A 13,657-nucleotide genomic window follows, 5' to 3' on the forward strand; every position below is an offset into this window, starting at 1 on the left:
TCAGGCTCTTAAACTGTGTGTGTTTCAGAAAACAATACAGGTTAATCAAAGGACTTGTATTATTTCAGTTGATTTTTGTAGCTACTTGGGTATTTAATTTATGATTAAAATTCTGAGTCGTTAAGCCATTTTCTAAAGTAAGGAAGAAGGTAAAATTGAGAAAAACGGAAACAACATATGTTAAAAAAAAAACCTTGTTTTTTGTATAGATTTTAAAGGTTATCCAAAAAATCAACTATGGCAATGTGCTTTTCCCAGTAATTCCGCCCCCCCCCCCCCACCAAGGAGTGGTTTTACATTAAAAAGTAAATCAGTATTGAAATTCCAAATTACAAGCAACTGTGATAATTCCTTAGGACTGTGGAAGTATTTTGAATGTTTTCAGTTGCTAATACATCTCCATAAATCATTATTTTTAAAATAATATAGAAAGAGGAGTCGTCATGCTCAGCTGATGGAACATTGGATTTAGGCTGTGAGTCTGAATTGGAAGGCACAGAGATGGCGGAGGTCAGTGCCAACGGGGAAGGAAATGGAGGTAAGTGTGACAAATTTCAGGATACAAATCCTGTTCTCATAAAGGTTATGTAGAATTCCAATAACTAACTAATTGAATTCCCTACCATTATAGATACCGTTTTCTTCTAAGCTTCTACTACCTCTTAGATTTATCATCAAACAATTCTGGTTCAAAAGGTTAGCACCTAAGAAAAGTAAACAGCTCTTTGCTTTTTGTTTTATTTTGGTTTTTAGCAGTATGGATTTCCCTGGATAGTATTCTTGAGTGTTATCAGTATATTTCTCCTGCAAGCTGAGAGGGTTACTAGGGTATGTCGTGGTTTTATTCTTATATAAGTGAGGCCTGAGAATGCCAGTGTTTTATTTCTGATTGTGCTGATTTTTTCTGTGATCACAAGTAGTTTTATAATAGCTTTGTTCCTAGGTTTGTCCTTAATAAATTAAGCTTAATGTTAACATTCCTGACAGCAAAACAATGACCAAATAAGTTATATTCTTCTGAAATGCTTTTGAAAAGTGAGAAACCCTTCTAGAATTCTAAGGGGGTATTTTCCACCTCTGAATTCGGTCCATGTGGATTCATTTTTGTCTTTCTCAAAACATTTGCATTGTGATTCTGTTGGTGTATGTAATTTCTGTACTGCAGTTTTGGCAAATCTTTGTTCCACAAAAGCTGCTGTACTTTTTTTTAACCCTACTCACTGGTCCCCCAAGTGGGCCCAGATCATGATTTGGGAGGAAGAGTGTGTCATTAAAGTCTGTGTCGGTGGACTCATAGAAATCAGTAAATTATCTTCAAACAAAGAAACCTTAAAGGATCCTTGCAGAAAAATCATATTTCAGTAATAGCCCAAAGCCATTCATTTTATTAATGGTCATAGGAGTCCCTTTGTATTCTGACTGGCCACTCCTACCCTTTAAACTGATGTGCTTTCTGATAGTCCCCAAGAGACCGGTTCTGCTCCAGTGCTATCTGACCTGCAGCCGAGGTGCTGAATTAATGTAGGAAACAGATTCTTGTCTTAGTAAAATGGCTGAAGTCGGCTTTCTAGACTTTTTTTTAGCCAACTTTCATTGAATTTGCTATCCTTATTCCTATACCTTTTGAAAACTCAACTAAGCCCCCCACCATTGTTGTAGTAGCGCTGTGAACTTTGGCAGGTCCTTGTGGTTAGAAAGAGAACAAAGCAGAGATGCATGACATTTTCCGGATTTCTGGAAGGGGCACACCCTTCTCCTTCAGTAGGATGAAGGGGAATCTTATTGGGTCACTCCTCTTGCTGTACTGCCTGCTTGCATGACCACTTGCCTGTTCCCTCTCCCTCCCCCACCCCCTCTCTGTTAACGTATATCAACGTATATATTGAGTTTCTGCTATGTGCCGAGTACTGTTCTTGACATTATAGTTACAGCAGTGAAAAAGAAGAACAGAAAGAGACCTCTCATGGATTTTATATTGGTAGAGAGACAGACAATAAGCAAAATAAACATGTAAAATTTACAGCTTATTCAGCGCCAACAAGAGATATGGGGCAAAATAAATTAAATAAGGAGAGAAGAGTGAGAGAGGGGTATTTGAGAAAAGACCTGAGGCAGTGAGGGAGCAGGCATTTGATGGGAGAGAGTTCTAGGTAAAAGAAGGAGCAATTACAAAGGCCTTGAGGCAGTAGAGTGCCTGGAATGTTCCAGAAACATCAAGAGGCCAGTGTAGTTGGAGTCCAGAGTGAGCAAGGGAGAAGATGGTAAAATACAGTGTTAGAGAAGTTATGGGGCCTGGTACGGAAGTTCACTTCTTATTGCTCCATTTTTCTCAGTGAAATAGGAAACAAGTTCTTCAGCCAAGGGTGAAGACGGGGAAGTAGCTTTGTAGATCTAAGGAGAAGATAGAAAATGTTTGTCTCAAGTCCAACAGCATTAAGGACACTCCTGAAGTGGCTAATCCTGAATTTAACATGAGACCAGCCAGCATAGTTGTACATTTTTCTCCAGTCATGTTCATGATCGCTGTACAAGTGTGGAGTAAGTACAGAGTTGGATTGGACCAGAGCTGGGATTTTGCCAGGTGTGAATGCTGAAGCCAGAGCGGGACACAGTTGAGGGTACGTGACATAGAACATTGAAATCCGTCTCCGTTGAATTTCAGCTGGTTGTGGAGGTGAGGGAAGACACGATTGTGTGTGGGATGGTGTGAAGGAGGAGGTGGAGGTCTCCCTAGGGTGGACAGATTGTTTGATTTGGTGTTCTAGAGGAAACGAGTTGGAAGGATAGGTGATGTAAGAGTGGAATGTGTGAAATTGAGGTTAGGGTGATATGGGATGCGTGTCTGAGATGAAAGAGGGAGGGTAGCTTGAAGGCTGTCATGAATGGTTAGGCAGTGTGTGTACCCTCTTCAGAGTGGCCTGGCTGAGGTGGCCATGAGTGACTGAAATTCAGCAGGCCTTCCTTTGCCCAGCTTCGTGTCATGGGATGGAGCCGGGTCTACTTGGAGGAAATGTTGCCTTTTCCTATTTGCACAAAGATGTTGTAAAGGCTGGTGGTGGCCCTGCCATGAAATATTAGAGAATCGTCTGTGTGGATATTGAAACAGACAATTATGATAGAACCAGCATGGAAAGGCTGTGACATTTAGGAGCTAAAATCTTCCGAAAATGAAAGGGAGTAATCCAGGCGTTGGTAAATAATTAGTAAGGAGGAGCAGTCTGTTGATGCTGGAGGCATCTAAGGAGCGGGGAAGGAGAATAGAGTCCCCTCGTCCCATTTCCAGGCCCAGCGGTACAAGATGCATGGAAAAGAAACAGGCTGCTACCTGAGAGTGTTCCAGGGGAAGTAGTGTCCATGGGAGAGAGCCAGGTTTGGTAGATCAAGATGCGAAGGGAGTTCAGAGAAAAAGATAGAGGTTAATCAGAGATTTTGCTAACGACTAATCCTGAATGTCAGAGGAAAGAGTGGGAGGGTTTTAGTGGCTGGGAAGGGGTCGGGGACAGGGTGAGAGCACTTAGCCGGTAATTAAACCAAAGCAGGGATAAGCAAACTCCCCTAATTTGAAATGTGAATAGGTACTTCACCGAATAACACATACCCACACATCTCCAGTTAATGTGACCAAAACTAGATTTCCTGGCCTCTCCTTTGAAGTTGTATTAGGGAAATTGCTTTGAGGAATCACTGAAAGAATAGTAGATAGCTTATTTCCTTGGGTATTCCTTGACTTGCCCACTCTTACGTCTTATTGCAAACCACAATTGCTTCTTATAGGACAAGTTTATTTCCTCTCCGTGTGTATACTGTAGACTTCTGTGTATAGTCCATTAACCTTAGGATACATTTTCAAACCTAGATATTGAAGATATGTTGAGTGCTCACAATGCCTAGGCTTTGTGAGCTGTTTACATGCAGATTGTTTAATCCTGACAACATTCCTGAGATAGTCAATCTTCCTAGGCTCTGTTACTGTGTTTTATTTAATTTTTCTAGTTTTAATTTTAATTTTATTTTATTTTTGACCAGTGAGGCAACGGACTTAGAGGTTAAATATTTCATCCAAGTGTCAAGCCCAGGTAGATGTGAGTGACACCAAAAGCCAGGCTCTGACTGCTGACTCCGCCTGGGACCGTGGGGAACACTCTGAGCCAGGAGTCTTGGATGCAGTTTGGTTTCTCAACATTTGTCCAACTCTATTCTCATTATAAACTTGAGCTTATCCAAATGGAGGAGTGGGCTACCACATGATTTCTTACAAAAGGATAATAAATACTATGAACCTGAACTGGTTTAGGTGATTTCCTTGCTTACTCTATTTCTAATACGTATTTGAACCAGCAGTTAGAATGGATATAATTTCCACACTTCGTACAGCTGTACAAATATACTTTGAAAATATAATTAGAGAGGGAAGGTGGGGATGTGTGGGGTTGCAGGGGCATGGGAGAAAGGGCAAGGGGAGGGGAGGAGGGGAGGGGAGGGTCCCACCATCTGTTTTTTAAATCTTTATTCCCTTCTCCTTTTCCCGTTCCTCCTTTGGGATGAAAGAGTGAAAAGTATCAAGGTGAATAATAACTATCAATTGGTAGGATATGCTTGTGGCAGTCCAAAGAATAAGCCTCTGCTAGCATTGAGCGATTTCAAATTAACAAAGATTAGTTGACATTTGTTGCACCACCAAAGGGGAAACACAGTGAAGTATTTGAAAAGAAAGCACTTTACAAAAACTGACAACCAGAAAGAGATCTTGCAGCCTGATTCCAGTCAGTAACAGTTGAGTCTTTAGGGAGAGTTAAGATAATAACAGTAATGTTTTTGTCCTCTTCTTTCAATCAGTTGGCCAGCAAAACAGATTCGTTTTTAAATGAGAGGTGCTTTGCCAAGATATTTTGTTTTAACGTTTTGTTGAAAATTTTTACAGTGCGGGGAAAAGTGATACATTATCAATTATAGAATTTACAAGACACAAAACTATAGTTGTGCATTATGTTTCTTTGACTCCTAAACAGTTTTTCAAGTTAATAAGAATTAGAGACTCAAGAAAGTAAACTCTTCACATTTTACAAGCTTAGCTCTTAAGATCGAAGAGTGATTTAGGTGAATCACTTGATATATCTTTGTTGACAGCCCATGACCGTTTATGCCAATATAAGTATAGATCTATGTCACCCAAAGAAAATATGTAGAATTTTATGGGCTATTTTAGTCAGAGATTTACGGTTATGTTTGTGTCTGAGTTGTTTTCTGAGCATAATACATTGGTATATCATGAGTTTGCTTACACATATTAAGCTGACTTACAGTACATTGCTGGCTGCAGAAACCACACATATTTTATAGGAAATGACACACTCAGTAGATCGTCTTCACTTTCTTCCCCATCTATTTCTAAATTGTTATGAACAGGAAAAAAAAATGAGCTTCTCTTTTTGTGGCCCTGATATATTTCATGTTTAAAATCAAAAGCAACCATCCTATTTAATCTTTTAAAATGAGGAAACTGGAGAATGTACAATTTTCATCCATAGAGATCAAAAAAGGTTCTGCTTGTTATTAACCCTAATGGCTTTCAGGGGGGAAGCAGCACTCTAGCTGGAGAATTAGTATTTTCAAAGTCTCTATTTAGGGAAAAAGATTATAGAGAACACACATCCTATGTTTTAGTCCTCAGATCCCAGGGTGAATAATGATTCCAACATTTGAAGAATTTTCTGTGGTCCTTTTCATTATTCCTTATGGCCAGTTTTATAAGCAGGTTTCTGACTGTATGATTCTTGGCAGGAGTCGTGTTAACTTAATGAAACATTATTCTGCTCACTCTTTGTTTGCATTGGCTCAGAGGCCACAGAGGGGTCTTTTTTCAAAAGTGAAAAGTGCTTTAAGATGGCCTGAAGTGTATGCATAGGATCTCTTTTGAGACATCAATTACACACAGATGAGGAGCTTCCCGGAGGAAGTGAGAAGGGTACTAATAAAGGTTTCGGTGCCCTCAGGGAGTATTCACACTGACAGTTTATCAGTGGCAGGTTTATACGAGGGGAGAGAAAGGAAAATGAGGGGACCCTGGAGCTGTGAAGGGAGCGTTCAAGTAACTTTCGAAGATGTCGCCGAACTATTTGGTGTGTCTTTGCTCTCAGTGTTATATGTCTGGTCTTGCTGGAGGGTTTTCAGGAGCTTGTCTGTGACTGCTCCCGTGTGATTTCACATCAGATGACACATGAGGCTTCTTTGTGTTCACCATCCATTTCCACCTGACAGCCATTCCTGAGAATCTTGTAGGAGGGAAGGGAATTGTTTCAGTGACTGCGTCAGGTCCCCTGATTTTCTGAGGTTAGGCTACTTTGTCAAAGTAGGTTAGGCTACTTTGTCTTTTATCCAACGTCTGCATTTTCGTTAACAGCTTTGTTGGCTCATACAGACACCTGTTCTACATTGGTGGGCCAGGGAAACTTAAGTATGTGAAAATGATGTTGTTTAAGTTACACGTGGAAGAACATACAGAGGAAAAAGAATACTCTTCACAGTCAGAAATGATCATTGGCAGGATATAAAACTTTCTCTGCCCACTCTTTCTCATTCTCCTTTCTTTCATCCCAGCCCACAGCTTTCCCAGTTCAGGAGAAGTATGAGGGACTTCAGAAGTTCACGCAGGCCTGGATCCTCTCTCATGCCAGCGTTTTACTTAAGCCAGTCAATTAAAGTAGACATCATTCTTATAGTAAATGCCCAGAGGGATGGGAATCTCACAGACTCATTTATATTTGTCTCTCTGTGTTTTTGATAACCTTTATAGTCAAGAAATTTTTCCTTATGCTGAAATCTCTTGAGCTTTTAATTAAACCAATTTTCTCTTTTATTTCCCCTCTGATGATGGGGAACAGCTGGGCATCATCTAGATATCACCCCCTTCATCTTAACTTCTCCAAATAACTTGTCCCAGCCCTTTCAAACATTACTTATAGATACTATTTTGCATTTCTTTTACCCATCAGGGACCTCTTGTTCTTACATATTTCCCCATGGACTATGAACTTTGTTCTTGTGTAAATGGATTTTGGTCGATTTTAACAGCCCAGAGTCATGGAAGAAAAAAAAGTTTTCTTTTTAAGTGCAGATAAAGTGACCCATTTAAGTGTACTTTCCCCCTCTTTTCTTGTGCTAGGAGAGAAATATTTCATAATATAAAGACTGGAAATAGAGTATGGTCTCATGATAAAAGCAAACTCCCTCTCAAATAAAACCAAAATTAAAGGTACTCACCCAATTACCTATCCTGACAAGCCAGATTTCTTTTTGATTGATATAGTTTGTGATTGGTATAGAGGAACAAAAGCATCCACGCTCTTAAAATGAAGTACTTTTTTCCATGATGCCAGATAATCCATTCTTTCGTTTTCTCTAAAATGACAGTGTGTAACCATTTCTCAAACAGTTAACCATCTGTTTATCTAACTCCCTTTCTTGTACACTGGAGTTATCTTTTATATGTTGAAGAATGAAGTACTAGTGCCCATGAATGAAGCGCTTATCCTTGACCTGTACCAACCTTTTAATGATATTCTTCCTGCATGCTTTTTTCTATTTCTCATTTTCTAGGTGGGTTCCTGTATTTCTGTGTAGATGTTTCAGGAAATTGCTGCAGCGTAGAAGATCACAGGTGTTGTTCGATGTAAGAGCATAGCTTCGAATGTTTCCCCCCTCACAGCAGCTTACTGTGTTATTAGTCTCCATAATTCTGAGAGGAATCTGTGTTGGTTCTCTGGTAGGAGCAATTAGGTGGTTAGAGGCTGGTACCTATCAGATATGCTTTTCCTATTAAATATTTTCATTTCTGGGTTTGCGTTTCTCTTTCCTTGTCTGAGTTTAAAGGGATATTTTTATGGCTATCCAGAGGTACTAGTACAACTAAATTGCCCTGATGATAAATTGAGTGCTTGTTAAGAGGGATTCCTATACCTTCAGTTCCTCCTAGTTACCTGTGGAGATTCAGTGTCCTGTCCGGTGCAAACCAAAGTGTTTGTGAACCATTTGTGGGCATTGCAATTAAATCGTGATACATCCAGTTCCGGGATATCACATAAGCATCATTTGTAGCATATGATATCAGCCACCCAAATCCTTAAGGCGTCCGGCATGATTACATCTTCTGGAGCACATTCTTACTGATACACATGGCTGGTATAATTATCATCCGATTCTTTATTCCTCCTGGTTTAGTTTGCTCCCTTTTCTGTAGACCTCTTCTGAGTAAGAAGAGGACTTCATTGGCCTAGTGAAGCAGGCTCTAAAGTATAGTAACATTTTTAGTTATGTTAGGTATATTTTATTCATAGAGAATGTTCAAATATTATCTAATATCAATACTTAAGATGTTTGGACACTGTCTCCCTTGAAAGTCTTCAGGGAAAATTGCTGTTTGCATTATTTTATTGCTATTAGTTCTCTATTTAATTGCTTGCCTCTCGTATCCTTCGAATGTTTTCTTTTAATGCAGTAAGGAAAATTGTTTAAATCTAGTTACCTAGACCTATCTGGGAATAAGGACTGCTTTGAGAGAAGTGGTTCTCCTTAGTCTGCATCCAAAAAGGATTAAGGAATTGTCTTTCCTCTGAAAGAAATTGAGTCCTGGAAATATTTAGCTGGGGTCAAATGGGTTTGTCTGGTTGTCATTAAGATACCTTTAACAGTTTTTGGCATGTATTTTGTTGCTGTGTATATCCAGAATATCTGATATGCACAATTTCAAATGTAAGCATGATACATAAAACATATTACAATCCAAACATAGGCTTTTTTGATGATTTGCCAATCTGGGGATACTTTTGAATTACCTGCTTATTGATCTTTTAAAACAAATTTTAGTTGTCACCACTAGGTCTTCGTAGACTTGGTTTTTCTCAGGCAGACTTAATAATTCTATGCCATTCTTTTTTGAAAAAAAAGTCTTTTTAAGCAACCTATGGTCTCAAAGTCAGGTCTTAGGTCTTAGTCGCTGTTTTCCCCTGCATTTTACACAGTCCTTGGCGTGAAGGTGCTCAATAAAAGTTTTACAATTGAATGAATGATTAATAAATAAACAATTAAGCCCCCTCTAAGACCCAGCCCTCTTTTAAAATGTGATTGAATTCTCACAGTGTGCCACGGTATCATCCCTAATATACTGTGTGCTCTTCAATTTCAATTTTATTTATAAAAACTCTATTAAGCCTATAGTGTATGTCAGGATCATTTTGATAGAAAACTGTTTTTTGATTTGAGTGCATCTAGTTTGATTGTTCAGAAAATCGAAAGGAAGTGGTCAGAGGAAGAACTGATAGAAGTGAAGTTGGTCAAAGGATGCTCTTCTCCCTGCCTTCATTAGCCCTTTGAACCCCGGTTACCTTGGATGATAGCCAGTCACTTAGTGTGTAGTTTAATCAACATATAAAGATTAATATCTTTGTTGCAGTGACTCTCTTGTACCCAGATCCTGGGCTGTTTTGTGGTTCTGCCCCCACCCAGCTCCTGCCATTTCAAGTAAACATCGTGATTTCTAATTTTGACTTTTAAATGATACTTATTTCACCATGCAAAACCTCCAGACTCTGACTGTTCCTCTTAAAATAAGGCAACGAGTAAGGATGGCAGAAGGAAACGTATCCACGTTTAGTGGCAGGTCATACGACTTCCCAACTGACTTGCATAGGATGTTTTGTAGTTTGGTTTTTGTACTTTCCCTAATTGACTGTAGGATAATTTTAAAAATTCTAATAAAGTTTCTGTTTTCAAATTTTAAAAATTCATCTTTTATGTATACTTTTGCACAGTAGAAAACTATGCATTGCTGACCTCCCCGTTCATGAATTCTTGTTAAAAACAGTAATTAAAAGTTAACTTCAAAAACAGATACTTTAGAAAAATTTAATGAAAATCAAATTGGACAGTTTAGTTTAATAAACACTTATAGACCAATGGCTCTGTGCCTGTCTTTGCACAGAAGTAAGTCCCTGAGTTGCTGGGCCTGTGGGTGGCAAGGCAGATGCAAGCACCAGTATTGCAGGGACTGTCATGGATTCATACACTAAGTTCCAAGGAAGGACTGGGGAGGAGTAAGTCTACCTCGGAGACTGGGATAGTCAGGAAAGCTTTGGGGAAGCTGTTTGAGTTTGGTCTGTCGAGTTTGCTAGGCAGAAAGGTGGAAGAGGGACGGTCAGAGCAAGTGAGACATACAGCAAGTATCTGTGTTCAAGAAATGGCACAAGGTCTCGACTGACTGGATCAGAGAGGGTGGGAGTTGGGGAGGCAACCAGATGTGAGACTAGAAATAAAGAGTCAAGATTGCATTCTGCTTTCTCCCTTCTTTGTGTCTTGGGCTAAAGGTCAGAGCCCTCTTGTATACCTGTCAGTGGATTCGTACTTAGATTGGGGGGAATGTCACCCATACCCTCTCTAGCACTCAACTTAAAAAATGTGAGCTCTAAGCCATATTTTCCAGTTCAATCCCATTGTCAAGTTGAATGGTGAATGAAAAAGAAGGGAGAAAGGGACAACTTGGGACTCTGAGAAAAGAGGCTGAAATCCCGTCTTGTTGGAACACAGTCAGCAGTTTCTCTGGCCTTCTAGGCTGTCTCATGATTACCTGTAATCCTCCGTCTCCCTTTGGTCCGAGCCTTCTAAGTAGAATATTTTGGAGGAGGGGTTTGGGAATCTGAGGGTGAATGAGAGTAGAGGTAGATGAGCAACAGCTACTGAAAATCCCATTAACTGTTTGAATTAAAAACTAGCAGATTAGCTTTTAACTATGCATTTGGCTTGCCTGGTTTGGGCAGGCAAGCAAAACGTAGACAGAAATAATATTTCTATACCTTTTAACACATGTTTTCTCGTCTTCGGCTTGTCCAGCTGTGAAAAGGGCAGGCAGTCTTGTGGGGTTTCCAGGTATAAAATCCTGGCATGCGTTTTGTGATGGTGCCAGTGTACAGTTAGGAAAAAAAAAAAGAAAAAAAGCTTCTATTCTGTCCTGAATGCCAAGAAGATATCACTTTCTAAGCTTCATGTCAGTGTTAGATATTTATTGGATAAAACATCTGTCCTAATTCTTCACTCTCCTGGCTCCTGTTGTAATTTCACATACAGGGGATTTCCCCTGGTCCTTTCTCGAACATTAATTTTTCTTTGGCTTGTATTTCAGAGGCCAAACTCAGCCCCTTAGATAAATTTTCAGACAACTGTTTAAAATAAGGCCCTGTATTATTTATTTATCATATCTGTTAAGAAAGCTGCAAGGATAAAGTAAAAGTGAAAACTGTGTGTTTTGTCGGAATATGAATATGCAAGAATATGTTCAACTACCTCTCTAACTACGGCAGTTTTGAGAATCAGCCACCCTCATCAGATATATGGCGGAAGAATGAATAAAGTCGCTTAGATGCTCATGTTTGGGGTCTATATTGTCAATGGGCGTGCACACACACACACACACACACACACACATACATGCAGGCACACTGTTTGGGGCCTATGGATGCATTACATTGTGTCCTAATCATTTTTATTCTTGAATTTTTTCCCTGTAAAATAAGTTTTAGATCCAAAGGAACATTCATACATTTTATTTTCTATTACATTTACTTTCTTGAAGGTTCTATAATTATTTTATCAGAAATAAATAATTAGGGAAAATGGTTTGACCCAGAGAAATAGGACCAACTTCAGAAAGAGGAATCGGGTAGGAAAATGACTCTGTAGTAAAGGAATTCTCATGATGCTTCACTTGGGTCTAGGCTGGAATGTGAATGTAAGATAGAGTAAAACAGAGTTGAGTTAAAGGAAATTGAATCACCTCAAGAAAAAACTTCACAGTATTCCTTGATGCTTGTTTCAGTTTTATTGTCCTGCCCGCCAACTGAAATTCTGGGGAAGTTGAACAGTATCTTTCTTTTGGAAACACTGTATGTAAATATATGTGAATCACTATTATTAACACAGTGCAGTAGTGAATTTAAATGAATATTCAGAGTATACTGAAATAGGTATCACAATACCCTGTGGTTTCCTAGGTCAGAAACAAATAGAGCAAGTCGTAACTTAGATATCTGTTATCCTCAGGACGTGACAGCTGATTGTATACTGCTTATTGTAGCAGTCACAAAATATAAGACATAAAGCTTTGATTACATCTACGCTGATTCGGTATTTGTTGTTTTTTTGATCCTGCTGCATTGAAGTTTACCTTTGAAACACTTATGAATAAAATCATTTCCTAAGAAAATTAGTAAATTTGTTTCTATGTCCAGTAAGCAGAAGCATTCTCCTGTTTTCCACAAATTTCCTGAAACCCATGTACTGCATTTGGTTATCCTTTTTAACTACCATTAAGTTTGTATTTTTCTAGGTGGCAATACTAATTTAAGAATGTGAAGGTAATAAAACGTATTTGCTAATGCACACTTTACTTCTGGCTGGGCTTACATTCCATCCATTTAGGTCTGTTCAGTTGGGATCGTATATCCTGTGTGCCACCTTCCTCTCACCTCCCCAGTTTGTCACACTTCGTATCGACTCCAGCACATTGAAAAGGCCATCTATGTAATCAGTACAAAAATAAATTTATCTTTAGAATATAAACCGATGATTATTTCTAATATTTCTTGATAAGTAAGCTTTGGCAAAGTGTTACAAGTTAGTGATGATTCCAAGGAGAGAAGCCTAGAAGCCATAGTTTATGCAAGCAGTGTTATAAAATGTTTCTTTACTAGAACATTTAGACTGTTTTAAGTGAAAAATGTCATATTGTATTGAATAGAAAAAAGTTACCTGGTCTTAAACTCAAGGACTTCTCTCCCTGTATCCCTGGGCAAATCCTTTTGCAGCTTCAACTTTAGTGTTTCCTGGGCCAATCGCTCTCAGTTTTTTCTTGTCAGAGCTCAACGTCTTGTTCCCTGTACCCTTATTAACTTCCTGTTTCAGGTCCTCCAACATGACACAAGTAAATTAAACTTCTTTAGACATTAAATTTTTTGTATCACTTCTTGGCCTTGAAGCCAAATATTCTAAGCGGAAGATTATGGACCTGGCCTTGGACCCCAGCTCTGCTGTTTCACTTGGCTGTGTGACCATGGGCAAGTTATTGACCCTTTCTGAGCTCTAGTTTTCTCTCTCCAATGTGGAGATGATACTTTTCCATCTCGTAAGGAAGCTGTGAGGATGAAATGAGATCACATATGTCCAGCGCCTGGCATTAATAACTAACAATTATTTTATCTTCCAAAACCTGTTCATTTGGCTTCCTGATTACTTTCTGTTATTAAAACAAAACTTAACTCTTTTTTCCAAGTATGCTCTTTCATGGACCACATGTTCATTTCTAGGCAACATGAGCTTGAGTCCGTCTAAAGCAGTGCTCTCGACACTACCTCGTGCATATGCCTCCATTTTTTTTATTAACTCTTACGATTTATGCATTTTATTGTATTTATGTTTCATATCAAAATAAAATATTTTAAATAAGTATTGAACTTTAGTTAGTAACATGGAGGCTAAAGTATTTGGTGGGAGGTATATTGATCTTTTTTCTTTTTAGCATCTTTATTGGAGTATAATTGCTTTGCAATGTTGTGTTAGTCTCTGCTGTATAACAAAGTGAATCAGATATATGCATACATATACCCCCATATCC

The 13,657-nt window shown here is 38.8% G+C and overlaps 1 protein-coding gene across 1 annotated transcript in view; it reads left to right on the plus strand.

Annotated features, from left to right (window-relative positions):
- Positions 1-13,657, plus strand: part of ASXL3 (ASXL transcriptional regulator 3) — a 140,347-nt gene that overhangs the window by 35,786 nt on the left and 90,904 nt on the right. The window contains exon 3 of the mRNA XM_068563662.1: positions 430-538. Within this exon, the coding sequence (XP_068419763.1) occupies positions 430-538 (109 nt within the window). The remainder of the gene's footprint in view (positions 1-429; positions 539-13,657) is intronic.

This window comes from Eschrichtius robustus, chromosome 14 (genome assembly GCF_028021215.1).
Source record: "Eschrichtius robustus isolate mEscRob2 chromosome 14, mEscRob2.pri, whole genome shotgun sequence".
NCBI lineage: Eukaryota > Metazoa > Chordata > Mammalia > Artiodactyla > Eschrichtiidae > Eschrichtius > Eschrichtius robustus.